The sequence below is a fragment of the Achroia grisella genome, unplaced genomic scaffold (genome assembly GCF_030625045.1).
Source record: "Achroia grisella isolate CSIRO2021 unplaced genomic scaffold, CSIRO_AGI_Agris_v1 utg1668, whole genome shotgun sequence".
In the NCBI taxonomy this organism is placed as follows: Eukaryota; Metazoa; Arthropoda; class Insecta; order Lepidoptera; family Pyralidae; genus Achroia; species Achroia grisella.
The window spans coordinates 18863-39787 of NW_026712668.1; the positions used below are offsets into that span (position 1 = coordinate 18863).

At 40.8% G+C, this 20925-nt stretch overlaps 1 protein-coding gene across 1 annotated transcript in view; it reads right to left on the bottom strand.

Annotated features, from left to right (window-relative positions):
• Positions 1–1194: 1194 nt before the first annotated feature.
• LOC131841399 (collagen alpha-1(XXIII) chain-like) overlaps positions 1195–20925 on the bottom strand; it is a 361871-nt gene continuing 342140 nt past the window's right edge. The window contains exons 8-25 of the mRNA XM_059189714.1: positions 19444–19497; positions 18709–18888; positions 18143–18248; positions 14512–14600; positions 13854–13988; positions 13199–13222; positions 12819–12866; positions 11225–11329; positions 10580–10624; positions 9694–9747; positions 8866–8897; positions 6993–7242; positions 5243–5548; positions 4569–4622; positions 4450–4476; positions 4311–4346; positions 3924–4058; positions 1195–1340 (exon numbers count right to left, since the gene is read on the bottom strand). Coding sequence (XP_059045697.1) covers positions 1281–1340; positions 3924–4058; positions 4311–4346; positions 4450–4476; positions 4569–4622; positions 5243–5548; positions 6993–7242; positions 8866–8897; positions 9694–9747; positions 10580–10624; positions 11225–11329; positions 12819–12866; positions 13199–13222; positions 13854–13988; positions 14512–14600; positions 18143–18248; positions 18709–18888; positions 19444–19497 — 1740 coding nt within the window. The 3' untranslated portion in view covers positions 1195–1280. The remainder of the gene's footprint in view (positions 1341–3923; positions 4059–4310; positions 4347–4449; positions 4477–4568; positions 4623–5242; positions 5549–6992; positions 7243–8865; positions 8898–9693; positions 9748–10579; positions 10625–11224; positions 11330–12818; positions 12867–13198; positions 13223–13853; positions 13989–14511; positions 14601–18142; positions 18249–18708; positions 18889–19443; positions 19498–20925) is intronic.

A 20925-nucleotide genomic window follows, 5' to 3' on the forward strand; every position in this document is an offset into this window, starting at 1 on the left:
TCGGGGCCCTTTTTGAAAGTAAAAAAAAACTGGGGTAGGCTAGGTATAAGAACATAGGAATAGGCGGAGTAATCGATATAATGGCGTAGTATATATTTCATGGCATGGCCTTGATACACACCTTCTGATAACATTACTGATTTGTGAAAAAAGTGTAGTGTGCCCGACAAAAATCTTTTGAGAATATATGTGTAAGAAAAATGGACAGTCCTTCGGGGGCCCCTTGAGAATGGGGGCCCTGGGCACGGGCCCCGTGTGCCCTTATGGTAAAGACGGTATTGCATACATTGCCTAACAGATAAGGACATAAACATTAAATATTGGTGTAACTACTCCGCGCCATGAGCCGACTGTAATTAGGAAAGTTGGAAACATCTTCATAATCTCTGATAGTTATTAATTCCTCTCTTTCTGTGGGCAGCCAACGTACTAATACCATTACTACATGGGAAAACAATTTAGCGAACGACGCAGCTGGCGTTGGCGCTCTGAATGATAAAATTGAAAAAAATACTTTATACAGAGTCAAATACAGTACAACACTATCTGTCAACTTAACGACACGTTTCGGTATGCCCCACAACATTCATAAATTAGAGTTACCAACCGTCCTGTTTTCTCAGGACATGTCCTAGTTTTTCTAGTGTCACGGGAGGCCCTGAATAGTTTTCAAGCAGCGTCCTGGGTTTATAAATTTCAAAACTATAACTATATATGAAGTTATTAAAATATTTTTATTAAAAAAATATATTATTGTTATTACTTAAATTCATGTCACATATTTTTACATGTTAATTTAACTACTACAATATTACTGCGTCCTTTTTTAAACTGAATTCTCCTGTTTCATCTAACTTCAAATTCTGGGTGTTTAAATTTGTGGTTGGCAACCGTATTACTATACCTACTCATTGGTATTATTATCGCATAATTTATTTCGAGAGATATGTAGTTTCTGTAATAAAACATGCGACGACAATAAAATAAGGTATACTAAAGTAGGCTATGAGTACCGGCAGCTATGACTACAGGAATACAATAAAAATATTACTCAGTCGTATTCACAATGAAACTGTGATGGCGGCGTATACATAGATAATGTAATTTGATACTGTCCAATCAACGTTGGGTGCAACCAACAGTGGAACAGCAACAGCGGCGAGTGGCAGCGACGCCGCAGTGATCAGATGACCGCAGTGACCGGGGTGACCGCAGTGACCGGGGTGACCGCGGTGACCGTAGTGACGGCGGTGCGGCGGTGACCGTCGCGGCCTCGGCTCTCACACGGGCAGGTCGTTGTCCACGTCCAGGCGGCGCCGCACCCACTGCAGCACCGCCTCCTGTACGACCACACCGACCATTCACAATTAATTCACATATTCCGTTTATTTATAATTTTGTAACAAACAAACGTATATTGTGTGTCAAAACAATTATTATACCTTCTAGTTACACTGTAAAGCTGTATTGCAGCTCATTTTCTACAATTCGTATGTTTTTTATTAAGGAGTTTGGACTACGCGGTTCCTTAAACCTGTATCACTGCGACCAACAAAGATCCATTGTGCTCGCCCTTTCTTCTGGAGCTGCCTAGAGCCGTCAGTTACAAGGATTGAAGAATATTCTTAGCAGCAATGGGATTTATCTCCTCAGAAAATATGTAGTTTCTAAATGAGATATTTCGTTTATGAATATGAGCTACAACCACAAGGATGTTTAGTGGCGTTTTCTCTTCCGTTTGGCAAAAAATCGATCAGTGTGTACGTGTGTATGGTTGTGAATGTAATGAATGACTGTGAGTGTGTAGCTGTAAGTTAGTACAAATAGGTTTTAGTTACACTACTGCTACATAAATAATATTAATTGGCATGCCTTCTGTATGTCACCATAGTAAGTAACGGAAACTCACTTCGTTTGTTAGGACAACAGTGAAAACAACCACCACCGACCACAAGAAAGTGAAGCCAGAAACCAGAATTTAACGGAGATTAGTAATTGAAGAAAATCTATAAGTTAGAAATTATATTTAGTTAAAACAGTTTCAAGCCAAAAACCTAGCAGGTGTCTTATATGGATACATATGTATAGTATATAGTCAGTCCATAGAAGTATCTGGTAACGTCGCCCAGAAGTTTATAACCCCCAAAAAGATGTGAGTACGAGTTAAAACAAATTTAACGTGTCAATTTATATTTATAGCCGACTCTTCGATAAAAGAAATACTGACAAAAAAATAAAAATTAATACTAGTCGTATAACGCTCGCTGACTGCAAGTGTCGTCTCTAGTTCTTTCATGTGTGGTGTCGTCGGATACATACATACATATATGAATCCAACTCATCGGGGAGCATTATATAAGCGTCGACGACCAGTGGTCGCACGCATGCGCACTGGCACACCGCTATACTTATATTCACGACGTGTACAATCGACGTCACCGGCGACTACCCATCATTATCAATCTATGGAAATCGGAAACCGTATAAGTTATACAACTGTAAAGAACATAAAAGCGTAGAGTAGAAGAGTGGAGGATCGATAGAGGGCGCGGGACGGTGGAGACGCGGGTGAGCGGTGGTGAGCGGGGGTGAGAGGGGGTGGGCCGGTCAGTGGCGGTGGTGTTGGTGGTGCGTGTTGTCGGCGTAGTCGTCGTAGTCGCGCGGCGGGTCGAGCTCGTCGTCGCGGTCGTACTCGTCGCCGGCGTCGGGCTCGGGCTCCTCGTCGGACGCGTCGTCCGGCGCGACCTCCTCGCGGCCCCCCGCCGCCTCCTCGCGGGCCCCCGCCGCCTCCTGCGCGCGCCGCCACACGGGGGACTCATAGTTAGTGGCCACCACCACCTTAGGTTGGATTGCTTTACTAAACTACCACTAAGCATTCCGTTGTTAAAATTTCAGAACACCACACAGCTAGCTACTAGTGCTGAAGCCCTTTATTAAAAAGCTATGAATTCAATTTGTTTGGTGTAGGTCAGTGATTATGAACTTACTAGGCACTTGTTGCGAATTAAGTAAAAATGATGTCTTCTCAGTCGTCATTAGTTACTTAGGAATTAACAGTGTATCTATACTCGTAATACTTTGTACGTTACGTGAACACAGTGCCCTTTGACTTGTACAATTATCATTCTGATCATCATCATTTCAGCTCAAACCTATATTGCAAGCGTCATACGCGAGTTCTCTGACGCGACCAAATATCGTGTTATAGTCACCCAACCGGAACCTAACTCTATCTCTGCACCTTTGAGGTACTCTTTCGTTTATAATAGTACATTACATATCACATATTACCTGCTTCTTGGCCTCACAACTGCGTTAACTTCTTTTCCTTAGGGAATGAGAATCCAGAGATTCATATCATGTACATTTCTTTCCACAGCGTTAAGACGCCGGGCGTCACGCGTGACCGCTGCCTTCACACGACACATTGTTTCGCGTGCGATCAGGAAAGCGGAAAGCGCGCGACTCAGCGCGGATAAGTCGGTACGTGCAATCGCGAGTGATTTGCATTTCACTCCATTTGTGATCACTCTTTCACGCGTGATTGCGTGAACGTTTCATGTAATTTTACTTTCTTTTAATATTTTCTTTATTATTCTAAAGATCTTATTTTCTAAAGACGCGTATTAATTTATAAATTATTATAAATTGTATACTTTTGTCTTCGCTCTACTGACTGTAGCAGTGTTGCGATGATAATGATTGAAGAACGCGAGAGCTGGCGGCGCGTGCCTTCTTTTTAGTTCTCTTAGTAGGCTAAGAGAACGAAAAAGAAGGTAAATTATTTCTTGTGTGAAAGCCTATACGCGTGTTAAATTAGCGTACCTGTAAAGGCAGCCAATAGGACGGTCTGTCGGTCGATACATAGAAAGGATGATTAGGTATAATACGACGAATGGGACATAGGAAGCGTGGCGAGGTACCTTGCTGGGCCGCCAGCCGCAGCCGGGCAGCGGCAGGCCGTCGGGCCCGAGCGGGCAGGGCGCGTCGAGTCCGGGCACGCCCTGCTCCCCGCGCTCCCCCTTGTCCCCCTTGCGGCCGCGCTTGCCCGCCGGGCCCTGCCGACAACCACGGTCCGCGCTGTTACCTCACTGCACACTACGAGGTATACTATAATATATATTTAACACGATGCCTGAAATAAGAGCATCACAAGCTGTGACTGTTCACTGTACCGACGACTGGTAACATTTAAAGTATTTTGTAAATAAATTTAGTTTTCATACCCTCGTATTAGTAGTTAGTGCATGCGTTATGCCAAGAAAATTAGGTAGATGCATGAATGAAGCGCCTGTCGTTCCGCTACTTACGGGTTCTCCTTTGTAGCCCTTGTCTCCCTTCGGGCCCTATCGAGGAGATATCGATTAGTCGTCTTACGTGTACACTACTCTTAATGTTTGGCGACTACTTGTTATTAAAGTACACATTGCATATTTTATTGTAACTGACCTCTTGTCCGGGAATGCCATCGGTTCCCTGCAAATGGAGGCAATTGGTGCGTTAATTTATTGAAGTCTGCAGTTAAGACACAATATCATAATGTTAAGAAAAAAATAACTGTGACGTACTGGCAGTCCTGGGTCTCCTCGCTCGCCCTTAGAACCCGGCTCACCTTGCGCTCCCTGCAGCAGCCGACAACGGTTCACAAGACGTATGCAAAATTATGAAAGAAAGTGATGACGACAACGACAAAAATATATTATAATGAAACATTAATTAACCGAATATGGCCCTCTAATAATATACATATATGGCAATCTAAGCGGATCTCTGTTGGCCTAACTCACATCCACTTGGTTATGAGTATATTACTCATATAGCTTTCTTTTGATCGTGGATAAAATATTCCGGTTTTAGTATTAGAAATTATTTTTTAATTAATAAAATAATTTACCAGGACAATTCACATCTAGTCCAAACTAAGCAGACTTTGGATACCAGACAACTGACAGAAATATATTCTTTATAAATACATATCTGTATAATACAATAAAAAACACTCAGACCAACACAGACAATCATACTCATATCAGTGAATAAGAATGTATGTGTCGTGCGAGAGATCGAACCCGCCACCGACCATCGAGGCTGTCGAAGTACTCATGTGTCTTTTAATAGGTGTACTTTAAATATGATTAAGTACAATACAGGTAGTACAGAGGTAGTAGGGTAGGGGTGGGGTGGGTACAGTCGCGGGCGGTATGGTGTAGCGCAGCGCCGCCTCGGGCACGCGGAGACTCACCTTCATGCCGTCGAGTCCGGGAGGTCCCTGCGGAACAACGGCACACGTCAGCCACAGCCTTACGGGGAGTGAATCGCCAATATCAGCATGCAGACGAGGGTGCGGCGCCGGGCCCAGCATGCGGCGCATACCGGCGGACCGCCATGCGAGTGATGCCGCGAGCGGAGACAGTGGACGGCAGAACGGGCGGCCAAGAGGTGAGACAGGGCAGCCGGAGGGTACGAGTCGAAGAGAAAGACCAATATGCACAGCATGCAAATATTTATTTTCATTCAAAATAATTTGTAAACAACAATAATTTATGCTCTGTTGACGTTATATTATGGTACAAATGACAACTTTCCAGTTTGTTAAAAATAAAATTAATTTATTTAGCAGCGGCAGCTGACGTTCGGTCGCCAAAATAATCAACAATATTCGTATTTCAGCTCACATCACCCTCACTGGCAACATTACCACACCGACACATACATGCATATTGTGGCCAGTTTAAAAGTACTTTCCGTTTTCGTATTTTCTGAAAATTACTATATAACACAATAACATGGATTTGCTCAAAAATAATACACATTGTTATGTACATATTTTCAAATTAATTTAACAAGCCAAAGAGAATTTGGAGCAATATTGATGCCAGTAAAGGAAAGGTAAGATAAAAAATGATTTTACATCAACTAACAATTTAACAATTTTCGTGTAAAATTAATTACATGACCATGAACATCAAAATGATGATACATTTCAGATTTCGTGTACACGGATACTGTGCTGCACGTATGGATAGACTATATACTTGTGTATTATTATCTTATTAATTTTGAATCATATTTTCTATGGTATATATATGGTAAGTAAACTAAGCTAGTAGTAGTTAAGGAACGATCAGACCGGCGCGGCGACGACGGACGAGCCGCACGTTCCGCTCTCATCGAATGCAGCAAGTTTCCATGTACTTACATTACAAAATGATCAAAACTAACCGACTGCATTAGCAATAGGATGGTGTGATTTGAAATTGATGCAAGTTCCTGTATTAGGTTATTACACACATTAGTGTTGTTGACACACACACAGCATTGTACTGTACGCTCGACTTCAATGCTCGTCTGAAGTCCAACGGAGTCTGCGTTTAACTGTAAAGTTGTGCACTGGTCAGGCCAGTTTATATATGTGAATGTACTTCAGAAGCGCATCCAAGGATGTCTTAGATTAGAAATGATAATAACAATGGTATGAACCTTAATTACAAAAAGAGCTCCCCCTCCGTCGGTGGAGGCAACGGTACGCGCTTCAGCGGCGAAGGGGGACGCGATCAGTCCTAGCCTAAATAATCGTCAATATTTTTTTGTACATTTGTGAAGAGGTTCATCTCCTGGGCGCAATGAGACATCACTGCGGTGCGGTGTGGTGCGGTGCGGTGAGGTAGGCTATCTCTAGTAAAATTGAAACATTATTCGCACGCGCAGGATGTACAGACAACAACAATAACTGTCGTGCCATCGGATAAGCGTGGCGTCATCAATTATTTAGGTGGAGCCACAGTCCGAGGACCGCGCACCGATGTCTCAGTGCGTTCGAGCCTTCCTAAACGCTCACAATTATAATACAGTGTCGAGTCGACGAGTAATTATTATAATACATCAAGAGAACGATGAATAAGTAGTAGTCGATGATAAAAGATCAATACACACGAGTCAACATTAATGTAGGTACAGTACAGGTAAAGATACTCGTACAATATTCTTAATACATGAGGCGGGCGCGGTGCGCGCCCCCTCGGGACGGTAACACCCGGGTGCGGCGCGGCGCGCGGCGGGCGGCGTCGTCCGCACGCGTCCGCACGAGTACGTCCGAGGTCGCACGCGTCCGCACGAGTACGTCCGAGGTCGCACGCGTCCGCACGAGTACGTCCGAGGTCGCACGCGTCCGCACGAGTACGTCCGAGGTCGCATGCGTACGAGACGGGCGGGCGACGCCTCGCGACCGCGTGGCCGCTGGCTCTACGTAATACTTACAGGTAATACATAATAATACATACGAGTAAAGGAGACATTAATAAATATAATGATAATAAACAGGCAAAGAGGCGTAATCTAAGAAATTGGGCAATTGAATAAATACTTATAATAGGAGTAGTTACAATATTGAAAGATATGACGAGATACTCGTTTATACACACGAATGTAAACGACAGATATAAATATACATGTTACTTAACGACACTCTCATATCACAAACGATTTAAGATACCTACCTATACAAAATGTCCGACGATATCTTATCATATATATACGTACTTACAAGTACCTAGTGAGGTATCACTTACATCAATACTTGGCACCCATTCTCTCATTTTAGAATAATTTGCCAAATATACAAATACTTTAAAAATAGTCACTCTGATCGTTGGTACATATTCTAAAGTTATAAAATACAAAAGGTTAGCATTCTATTGTACAATAACAGTCAGAATCTGTAACTCGTTAACGCAATACCTACTGCGATCGCGTGAACAGTCCATCGGATAAAAAGGAATAAATGCGAAAATTAACACTCATGGATACATAAGTAGACATGAGTAGTATGTCAATATACATACTATAACAATAACTGATCTAGCGGTTAATTATCAAACTTGTATAGAGGACCAATGTGCTTAACCCAACACACTGTAGTTAATAGTAGCTAATGACAGATTAATGTAAGAAACGCTCGCATTCAATGCCATGGAAACGAGGGTGAGGATCGTTCAGGCGGAAGATTTCAGGACAGGTCGTAAAGCAACCGAAGAGTTTTTGGACCCAATGTAAGAAACTAACGTTAAAGAAAAAAATAGTGAAAGATGAAAGAAGAATGCATGAGATTTTGTCGGAAAATTTGTAGAGTAGAGAGATAGAGAGGTAATGAAATTTAAAAAACACATTAGATTAAGACATGAAATAAACGTAGTTGAAACGATTATTTCAAACAATTGGCCGGCAGCTGGTAGCATTCAGCAACGCAGCAACTGCATTCGCGTGCTACACCGGAAGAAAGCAGGCATCGGGAACACGCCACACTATACATACTAAATTGGACGTTAGGGAAAAATATGATCACACTTTTGTATGTGTTACTCGCATATGTGAGTGAAGTGTGGCTTTATGCAGACCACATAGGTAAATGATTTATTAAATTGCTCATAAACTGGCTCATTATAAGTAGAATGTTGTGATATTTATACATCATTATTTTAATTCACATATCACATTTCCGTCCAATACTCATTAAAGTGATGGTTGCTTCGTTCGAACGTGTGCCGCCAAAACGAAAATGCAAGCGTTCCTTAAGCATTCTAAATTTTACAGATTCCGACCGACCGGCAGTTTAGTTAAAAATATTATCATCTTTCCGTACGTCGTATAACGCTTAGCATTAAGTTTGGTAACCACTCGCTTCGTTTTATATTACGAATCGCTTACTGTTAAGATTTAATTACAGACTAGAGGGATACGTACAAATATTACAATTTACAAGTATGTGCGGGCGGGCACGGGCGGCGCCTGCGCCTGCGTGTGCGGGGGCGGCGGGGGCGGCGGGGGCGGGGGCGGGGGGGAGGCGGCGGCCTCGCGCCGCGCCACTACGTGAACGCGAAGTCCGGCGGCCAGCGGTTCTCCTGCGCCCACACCGCGCCAGGTTAGTACCCACCAACTACTACCCACCACTGTACCCGTGCACGCTCCCGGCTCGCTCTCTACTAACACGGCGACTGTTTCGTCGCATCCGTTACAGGAAGTTGTACAGTCCGCGGACAGAGCGGTACGACAGACGCGACCGTATTAGATGCCTTTACGCGGTACATTTTTTCACGCGCGGTCAGGAGCGCGCTCGACTAGCGCGGGAAAGCGCTTGATTGCGCACGCAATCGTGAGTGATTGCATTTTACTATTTTCTGTGGTCACTCTTTGGCGCGTGATGGCGCGTACGTTTCATGCAATTATTAGTTTTTTTATTTATTTATTTTGTATTCCCAGATTTTATTTTCCAAAGTTTAAGGTTTATAAATTATCAATAACTCTATAATTGTCTTTGCTCCATGGTTAGATGTCCGCCATTTTGCAATGTCAATTAATTATTATAAAAAGGCGCTAATGAACGCTCGATTGAAGATTAGTAATGCGCGAGAGCAGGCGACGCGCATATGTCGTTCTCTTTTCTACATTTACATGCGCATTATTTGCCGTGACAGTCGATTCGCGCGTGGAAAGGCAGCTATTGACACGTGAAACAGTGCAACTGGACAATGTCACTAATTATTTTTATACTGGGAGAATATGCACAGGTACAGTGGGTACTGAATAATATTCTACAAATATTGCTGGTTAATATTGTTAATATTTTAATACGACACTACGAAGTGCGTGTTAATATAAAAAAAACTACAGGAAACAACAGTGCGTGCGTGTGCTCACCCTCGCGCCGATGTCGCCGGGCCGGCCCTGCTCACCCGGCAGACCCACCGGTCCCTGGAACATGTTCATAAATAAAAAAATATTATTAATCAGCTCGAAATTTATATATTTTTATAATATATAAATATCGATTGGCCAGTTTACTTAGGCCTACAATGATGGCGATACCCGTTATGGTAGCAGACTATGCTCAATACTGAGCTCATTTGGACCTCAAACCGTCTCGTTTTTGGCTACGGACTGCTTCAGGTCCATAACAATAATAATCAACACGATAATATAAATAGAAGGAATGATAACATTTTATATAGATATGTGGGAATGAGGATTTGCAAATAATAGTATGGTCGTCTCTACTACAACTCCTTTTATTGAAATAAAAAAAAATTACAACCAGAAAGAACGATCTCACTATAGGACAGTCCTTGCTCATCCATTCACTTTTTCGTTTCCATTAATTCATATCGCCAAGTTTAAAATCCTACATACATAACAACACACGCGATGACCACACTCGTTGTAACATTCCAGATTCTAATATAGAAGGAAATAGATAGTACTGAGAAATTGTGATATTTTTAACTTAGGTTGGCCGTATGGCAGACTATTTATCGGCCGGTGACCAACAAATGCTGTAATTATATTATTATTGGTATATTTTGTTTTCTCAGCTTATTTTGGCTGGGTTTTTACGCTTTGCGGCGTATACCGCACTTACGGGCCAAAACCAGTAGTAAACTAAGTGTAGTTTGTATGTGTGTGTACGTGCGTATGTGTAAGTGTGTATGCGCGTGTGCGCGTGTGAGTGCGTGTGCGTGTGTGTGTGTGTGTGTGTGTGTGTGTGTATATTGTGAACCTTTTAATTATTATTATGAGTGATAGTTACCGGTAATCCCATGGGACCCGCGTCTCCCTTTTCGCCTCTTTCACCCTGAAATAATTTAATTACACATTATAATGATTTCGTTCTAAAAGTTATTCAAAAATTCATAATAATAGTGAAAATTAATTCATGAATAACTAACAAAATATATATACAATAGTGAATTCATAATATGTAGCATAAATTGAAATGGCTAACAATTTAAATTCAAAATATCTTTATTCAAGTAGGTCTATTACAGACTCTTATGATATGTCAAATCTACCGTCAGTTCGGTATGATTTCGAGATTAGAAGAACTGACAAGAAACTCAATCTGTCGGTCTACTTGATTCGACGTGATAACTCTCACCTATATATATAGACTTTCAGCTTCTAGTGCTTTCAAATGCATATCAGCAAATGTACCATATTCCGCAGACAGACACACATACAGAGTGTGAGCTCGAGAAGATCAATCTTAAAGTATCAAGTAGGCAGTACCTAATAGGATGTGTACTATTATAGTGATTCCAAATGTCTTTTAGAACATTCGAGAATAACTCCCGAGTGTACTCGTGTGGAGGTGTGGAGTTATAAGGTGTTAGACCATTCGAGAACGAGTGTACTCGTGTGGAGGTGTGGAGTTATGAAGGTGTGAGATACTCACCGCTTTCCCGCGCACGCCGGGCTCGCCCTTGTCGCCCTTGATGCCGGGCGGGCCCGCCACCCCGGGGGGCCCCGCGGGGCCCGGCGCGCCCGGCGGGCCCATCATCTGCGGACGCACAATTACACTCATCAAATGAGGACCACGTCATACATATATCGATCGTCGATTACACTTGGCAAAAAAAATTGACCTCAACAACATACTAAGTAAAATAAAGTAAGTTTAATTCTTTAATATTTGTAATTTTTCAGTTAATATGAAGGAGCTATCGCTGACGGTAGTCGAACAATGGTCGCTCTTACTTGTTTGCAAGTGAACGGCGCTGTATGGTCCGTTCCGGAGATTACTCCATACGAGTAAGCAACACAATACGAGTAATCATTTGTAACCAACTTTGTACATACCTTGTCAGCTTATTATTGACGTGATAAATATTTGGATTTCGTCAGATAATTGCTCTACAAAATTAAATTACCTGTCTGCAATCTATATTATTTATGACAATCATTATATAAAAACTTATCATAATTTGTTCACACAAGTCATAATTATTAAAAAACATCATCATTATCAGCCCACTGCAGTCCACTGCTGGACATAGGCCTCTCCCAAGGCACGCCACTGGGCACGATCTTCAGCCCTTCTCTTCCAGTTATTACTCGCAACTAGTCCAAAATTTCTGCGTCGAACCACTAGTGGGCCGTGGCTCGTTCGAAGCATGGATCTCCACCACGATCTCAATCTGCCCTCCATCAAGCAGTTCATGAAGAAAGCGGTTCGACGCTACTTTGACTCTGCTCAATCTCACCCTAACCCGCTTATAGTCAGTATGGTCGACTGATCGCACCGAGAAGAGATATTTGACATAGGCGACAACGTCGCCCGAAGCACGTTACGCACTTATTGATCCCGACGACTCCATAACGGTAGTTAACCTCCCCACAGGTCCACCCGTTCCGTCCCGATCACACACACACACACACACGACACCGTCCTCACTGGCGAAGACGACGACCCCAAACACACCATTTCGAGCAATCACCCGGGCGTCTGCGAGCGCTCGGGCGCTCGACCATGGTGTCCCCGGTCGCCCCGTTCTTGATAGAAGGGGCGACCGGGGACCGATTTTTCATTTTCATCCGATTTTCATTCGACGAGGAATTGATATTCCCAGTCGAATTGAAACGGGAATCGAAATTACAGCAGCCGTACCCTCAGATTAAACTGTATTCCTCTGGCAGGAGTTGACCTTCAGCCGCTCCATAAATCTTTCCGTGGATTTGGAGTGCCATCTGCGCTTATATCGTTCGGTGAAACTGTTAAGGCCAGCTGCGGCAAACAGCATTAGAATAGTTCGAAAAAAAAATGGGATAAGACAGACTCACGTACAACATGCTACGATATAGTATAAGTTCATAGGTAGAGGTAGAAGACCCGGCGATTCTCCGCAAAGTATTCCAAGAGGTCGCCTTAAGTTGTGTATGGTTTTATATATATCATGAATAGTCAGTGAGGGGGTTAGTATGCATTTCATTTTATGACCTAGCATTTTTGATAATTGAATTGAATAAATAAATATAAAAATGTTACTTACAATATCATGTCCGTACAGCTCGTATCCAGTGCCGTCTCCCTGCAAGTTCAACAGTGGGCATAAAGATTAACAGTTCTCTTAGGACTTCCGGTTCCGGCTATGGCCGATATATTTCAATAACTCAAATATTGAATTAATTAATTAATATAACAGCTAGCAACCCGCCTGGATTCTCACGTGCAATTACAGGTAGTTTCTCATTTTTTTTAAATGATTAATTTTATGATTAGGCCTATCATATAGCTTTTTAGGTAATACAAAAGATAAACTCAATCCTCTTGAGGCTATTAATTTAGATGAGGTTAGTGTTGACGTGATCTGTGTCCGGGAGGCGGGTTGTGCGATTGTTTAATGTGTTGCCGGTAGCAGTGGATAGTCACCTGTCTTCTCCTCAGCTTCCTGTACTTCTGGTCGGGAACCGCCGCCGCGACGCCGCCAACAACATGCAACATACGAAACCCCAGCGATACGTTACTTGTGCGCAGCACGCGTCCACTCCACGTCCACTCCCCACACTCCACACACAATTCTCGTGACACAGGTTTCGCGTTTATACTACTTCGAAACGGCTTCAGCGATTTTGATGAAATTTTATATATATATTCAATAGGTCTGAGAATAGGTTTATAACTAATTTTATACACCTAAGTGTTAAGGGTGGCTCACCCAGAATTTTTTAATTCATTTTTTTGACAAATTTCTTTATTTTTATATTATTATGATTTACTATTGAAAAATACATACAACCCTAAATTTTCAACCTTCTATCACCAACCCCTATTTTTTAATACCGATTTTAATTCATAAGGCAAATAACGTTTGCCGGGCCAGTTAGTTATAGATAAAACTATTTAAACGGATTTCAGCCAGTGTGCCCGATGTTGTTGTTGTTGATTCTCTTATTTTAAATAATAACTGATTTTGTTAAAGAAATACATGCGAGTATTTTTATTATTATACTGCATTCGTAATACAGATTGTTGTGTTTTAGAACAACAATTAGTAATAGGAGCGGTATATATGCGTGTGACTCACCGAGTCGCCCTTGTCCCCCTTCTCCCCCTTGAGGCCCGGGTACCCGGGCGGGCCGGGCAGCCCCGGCGCGCCCAGCATGCCCGGCGAGCCCATGTCGCCGTACTCGCCTTTGGACCCTTTCGGACCTATTTCACCCTGCAATATAAACACATACTAGTAACTTCTTAAAGTTTAAGATAATATATTTCATTGCATCAGTACTCGCTGTTTCTTATACGTCCTACAGCGCCTCCGATCGACCCCCATCCAATTCAACGAACGATCGAAATTACGGCGATCTCAGCCAAAGTATATAGCGGTGCCTGTGTCAGACAAAGTCGTTTCTTGCTTTTTAAGTACTGATTAAAAAAGTAGTAAAATAAGTTGCAATAAGATTTGTATACCTGTCATAAATCTAGCAGATAAGTAATTATTGTATTATATACGGCCCTGTGTGCGCACAAAGCATTCTTGCTTTTTAGTACAGTCATAATTTTGTAAGTCATTGTAATTTTTAAATTAAATAAATAAATAAAAATAAATAAGTCGTTCCTTTGGTTTGGAGTGCCATCTTTGGTGGAAGGTCTATATCCAACAGTGGATAGATACAGGCTGAAATGATGATGATGAATGATGTAAGTGTGGGGTGGATCTAATATTGAATGAAATATATACTAACTGGTTTCCCGGGCGGTCCCTGCACCCCCGAGGAGCCGGGCGAGCCGTCCAGGCCCGGCGGGCCGCGCGGCCCGGCCTCGCCAGATTTACCTGAAATGCGAGATGTTACACCGTTAGACAGTTTAGTATTTCTCCTTGTAAACACAACTCACGAGTACGATTTGATTCTCCAGGATCATTCCGGTATATAGATTGAGCTGAAATGAGTAAATTAATTTGAAAATTGGAACCCCATTATCATACTGATAGGACCTACATTTCCTGCTTTCTGCATATTTTCTAAAGATGAATTTTGGGAGAATGCTGTTATTTCGATATTATTTAGTGAATTAGTTTAGTTCGATTTCACCATTCCCATCGTAACTAAACTAAATAAAGTTAAAGATAAAAATAATAATAATCTCAGGACAATTCACACAGCGCCATCTAAACCCAAGTTAAGACAGCTAAAGCTTATGTAATGGGCACTAAATAATACGTAAATACTATAAATAGAAAACACCCAGACCGATACAAACAATCATACTAATGAATCCAAATGTTTGTACCGTGCGAGGAATCGAACCCGCGACCATCAGATAGTAAAGCGGCATGCTATACCACTAAACCATCGAGTCCGGAAGTTATATTTAATTTTCCAATATTAGCTAATTCAAAGTTTATAAATTAAGGTCTTAATGATTTGCTATCTTTACCCAATACCTAGTGAGATACCAAAATATTATTTTTTGTGTACATGTATAGATTGTTAATAAAATTAGTAAATAGTGTGATATACCTTACCCGGGTGATGTGCCGCGTGGCGTGGTCAGTTTGCGCCTCGAAGCCGTACTAATCTACTAACACGACAGAGCAGCCGCTACCCGCAAACGTCAATAACAAGCCTGCCAACCAATTAATACAAGCGAAACGTGTCCGTGGTCATTTGTACCATTACTACGGGGCAATGTAAGCGAACATGCAGGGACATCAGATATATGGACGGCGCACGTGCTGCATGCGACGAGTTCAAAGAGGACAGGGCAACTCTGGACGCACCATTCACCGCAGAGGACTACATACAGACTGTGAGCTTCGGTCATAACTCAACGTCGACGGTGAAACAAATGTTTCAAATAATTATTACGATTAGGGTTGCCAACCACACTTTATAACAACGTATCCTACTTTATATTTGGTAATTACACTTTATACTTTTACATACAAATAAAGTATGCAAAAATATTTTATTTTCAACCTTTACTGTGATGCGTAAAACAAAGTACTCGTTAGGGTACTTAATGATTTGTAATTACTGAACGAAATGTTAGATGTCAATTGTGAGTTGTGACATTTGACACAGCTTTAGTGTTAAAAGCACACAAAAATACGTTTTTAAAGCAATAAAAACATTTAATTTGAAAAATATTGTTTTTCTTTTAATATTTTATTTTTTCTTATCCAAATCAGATTATACGTTTTTTTTGTCAAAAAAATTTGACAACCCTAATTCGATTCTAACGAGCACCGGTCGAGAGGCTTTCACTCTGTATGCGTAACCCTCTAGAAATGGAAGTAGAGAGTGGAGTATGTGTGGGCGTGCTGCGTGCTGCGTGCTGTGTGCTGTGTACCCGCTTGCCGCGCTTGCCGCGCGCGCCCTTGTCTCCGGGCGGCCCCGCGGGCCCCGCCGCCCCCGCCTCGCCGCGCTCCCCGCGCGCTCCCTCCGCCCCTTCAACCACACCAGCCTCAGCACCGCGCCACTCTCCACACTACCCACCACCCCTCTCACCCTCCCCACATCTCACCACTCCCATCACGAATGTCTTTCCCATTTTTAGGGACATTAAATTACATTTATTGATTTCTATTAAAATATATTTACTTGAGGACTGATTGTTTTATTTTGTCCGCTTCTTTGCTTACTGAATTAATACTAGCGACCCGCCCGGCTCGCTCGCCCGTTAGCCGGGTGCTATGCTGGTACTAAATATACCTAATTACCTAAATTTATCAGTGTTTCTCTACAATGTTATGCATGTATTATATACATAAACCTTCCTCTTGAATCACTCTATCTATTAAAAAACCGCTTCAAAATCCATTGTGTAGTTTTATATATTTAAGCATTTTACATAGGGACAGACAGCGAAAGCGACTTTATTTTATACTATATAAAGATGTTTGGTATGTAATCCCTGGATCCTCCTTTCTTGTAACCTTCTCGTTTTCTTTCATACCGTAGTATTACGCGACTGTACCGTCATTCGTACCCGGTAAATATAGAATGTTATATTTCAGTCAGGTCAGTCCTATGTCATTAAATAACATCGCATTAACATTTAGTAAAAGCTTTACATTAAAAAAACTACTACAACAGTGTCTACGTCAGTAGCAAAAGGTGAACAACTATAGCACTACTCGGTTATTGCCTCCAGTGAGAGCACATTAACTCCATTGTGAAATTAGTACCGTTGTTAGTTAACAGGAAACATACACTAAAAACTGATACTTTGTTTTTCATGAACATCTAGAATAATTTAGTATTCAAAAATAGGTTTCGCCTGATGATTCATTATTAACAATTAATACATTTATCATTATATTTCGCGTAATTTGCATAATATCTTTTTAAATTATAGCTTATGTGTTATTCTGATGTATAAGCTATAATACTGGAAAGTTTCATCAAAATCCGTTAAGTAGTTTTTGCGTGAAAGAGTAACAAACGTCTATCCAACTCAACTCGCGTTTAAAATATTCAATTTTAAACAGCCCAGAAAAAAGTTTGAGACAGTGTTAAATGTATGTCTTTTGTTAACCAATGGTTACTTTATTAAAACATATAAGCTTCAACTATCAAACCATTACGAATAATGCGGATTAAAATTAGTGTGTACCCAATAAAAATTAAAAAAGCCAGTTCAGTGTCCGACCCAAACTAGATGTTACAACTAGGGCTGCCAAACATACTTTATAATAACGTATCCTACTTTAGTTTAGGTAATTATATCATACATTATACTTTTATATAAAGTATGCAAAAATACTTTATTTTCAACCCTTACTGATGATGATGCATAAAACAAAATACACATTATGGGTACTTAACGATTTATAATTACTGAACCAAATGTTAGATGTGAATTGTGAGTTGTGATGTTTGTCACAGCTCTAGTGTTAAAAATACGTTTTTAATGCAAAAAAAAAGTTTGAAAAATACTTTTTTTTCCCTAATACTTTATTTTTTTCCCATCCAAACCGGTTTATACGTTTTTTTTGTCGAAAACGTTGGCAACTCTAGTTACAACCAAAACTGAAGATTACCTTTTTTTGTAATTCTTCCGGAAACTTACTTTACAAATTTATCAATTAGTGAAACGATCATGGATCTATTCACTTATGATGTGTTACATAACTCTGTATTGAATTATGTTTCTATTTTGTGTATTCTCTTTATGATCATATTTCGGTTTCAGTCAAATTGAACTAAGAACTCCAATTTTACATTGAATTTGCCCGAAACCGAAATTCGTGGTCGGACACTAGCGGAACTAGACTTGAACGACAAGCATGCCGGCCGACAGCGGTGGTGCCGGCTGGCGGCCACCTGACGTTCTACTACTACTGAGCCGGTGGGAGCTGGCGGTAGTTACCGGGAGGTCCCGGGGGGCCGGGCGGGCCTTCAATGATGCCGGTGGGGAACGCGTCGCCCTTCAGTGTCGTCGTGAAGCCACGCTCGCCCTTGTCTCCTTTGTCTCCCTGCATACGAAATGTTACATTTTATAGACCAGAAACACGAATGTCTTCCTCACGAGGTGGACATTAATTATCTACACATATAAATGAAACTGCAGTGTCTGTTTGTAATTTTGAAATAACCGTTTCTTACTATATGCATATGAATATAAATACGGTGGTACATACACCAAAATAATATTTTTAACAATTTTTGTCTGTCTGTCTGTTTGTTCGGCCTTCGGGCTAATCTCTGAAATGGCTGGACCAATTTTGACGGGACTTTTTTTGGCAAGTAGCTGATGTAATAAAGAGTAACTTAGGCTACTTTTATTTTAGAAAAATAAAGTTAAATTCCACGTAGACGAAGTCGTGGGTACACCTAGTAGTTAATAATAAACGTATTTATAGAAGAGTGAGTTATAAGTTAGTATAGTATAGTTAGTTAGCATTCAAACATATTTTAGTAGTGGAAATAAATTACCCTTAGTCCAGAAGGACCGCTGGGTCCGATGGGTCCTACGGGTCCAGGCGGGCCCGACGGGCCGATGGGTCCCGGCGGGCCGGCGGTACCCGCGGGCCCCGTCCTCCCGTCGTGGCCCGGCAGCCCGTCGGGACCCTGCGGGCCTGCGGGGCCTGGGGGCCCCGGTTCGCCAGGCTCTCCCTGAAAGCAATTTATATTTTATAATATGTTTAAATAACATTTATCGATTGCCTGCAATTAGTTATCTTTTAATACTGAAAAGTATATATAAATTATGACGCCTTTCGATTTCTCGCACGGTACAATCATTTGTATTCATGAGTATGATTGTTTGTATCAGTCTTGTACTTCTAAGAGTATTATACTAGATGGCGCTGTGTAAATTGTCCGTAGATATTATTTTATATATATTAAGTTAAATTCAATATTTTTTTTCGTGAATTAAAAATGTCTATAGTTTGTGTATTACTATTACTTCATAATATATGCTGATCATATAGAGTATAATATTTATTAATTGATATTGTGAGTATGAAAAATAACATATGTGATTTACAATAGGCAAATATTGAAACTCTACTACATGCATCTTTGATATAATACAATTACAACAAATCAACAAGCAAGCTCGAAAGAAATTCAATTTAATACTGTGAAAGGCAAGAACGACAATACCTGCCGCCTGCCGCCTGCTGCTCATCCGGAAGTTAATAGAAGTGCAGATGAGGTACTTACCTTGAGCTGTATGATGGTGTGCGCGGAGACATTGTGTCCGGCCGCCTGCAGGCCCTACGTACAGTACATCTAAGTCAGTACGATACACCAACACACCAACACACGAACACATGCATACCGCGACACGACACGACACGTCACGACACGTCATACCAGACCACGCCACAACCAGCCTGATTACACCCCAACTATTAAAATAGAATAGGGTTGCCAAAACCAAATTTAAAAACCAGGAGCACCCTGTTTAAAAACAGAACGCAGCTATAGTGTTGCAATATTTATAGTAATATGTAGTAAAATTCAAGTAATTAATATAATCAGGTTTTCAATCAAATGTATTTGATAAAAATCTTCTATTGAAAATCAGTAATTAAAAGGCGCGCAATTTTTAAAAACCCAATTACACAATAATAAGTAAGAGGCATACGATAATCAACATAGAAACCGCTACGCACTCTTAGTGCAATCAGATAATATTGTCAGCGCTATGAATTTTATGTTTTTCTTTTTTACAAAGGAAGTTATTAGGTCATGCTTGAAAATATGTTGCTATTGTAGATAAATAATGCAATGTTTTAATAAGACCAACATGTTTAATAAGGTTTTTTTGTATTTATAAAACTGTTAATGACCATTTAGATGTAATGCGTGGGGAATTCATTGCCTATCAATTTAAATAAATATATCAATCTAAATGCGTCAAACCAGTGCGTCGCAAATTGGGTTTTCCCAAAAACTTTTTGCCACACACAATTACAGTGTGAAATTACCTCACTATCTATGTACATACTCTTGAAATACACTAAAATGAGATCGTACAATACAACAACAATGGAGAGAAATGGGATTGTTAGTAATGTAGATTAATAACCTCATCACTAGCAATATACTATGTCAGGTCAACCTCCACGCGGTACCCCCTGAAAACATCGCGATAAATTAATGGTGAATTTACCATGATGGGCTAACTGACCTGCCCTCATGCTCATCTTATCTTCCACTGGTGCCCCGCCAGCGTTAGCGCAGGCGGCTGTATCAATACATTATCATTCAGAGAAAAAAATTACAACATTAAAAAGTGATGGTGGATATATTCAATAGAGATGGCATGGTATGGCACACGTGGATATTTTAGTCTGTCGTCGACGCTTAGGCACTAACTACCAAATACGTACTTAAATTAACAAAATGAAACCAACAGTTAACACATAAATATAATCTATAGTCTATTAGATAGAAATTAGATATTACTTACAATATTGTGTTGATGTATAACATTAAATGACTTTATGTGAAACAGAATATGCATCAAAGAAAAACATTGAATATTACACATATTGATACAGTTTAATTATATTGAATTTATAAAAGAGAAACCATAGTATGTGCCAAGTGTCGGTTGGTTTAAAAAAACTTGAACAAATGTAATAAAAATAATACGTTTAAGAAATTACGATAAATCTATCGAAAAAAGAGGCGCGA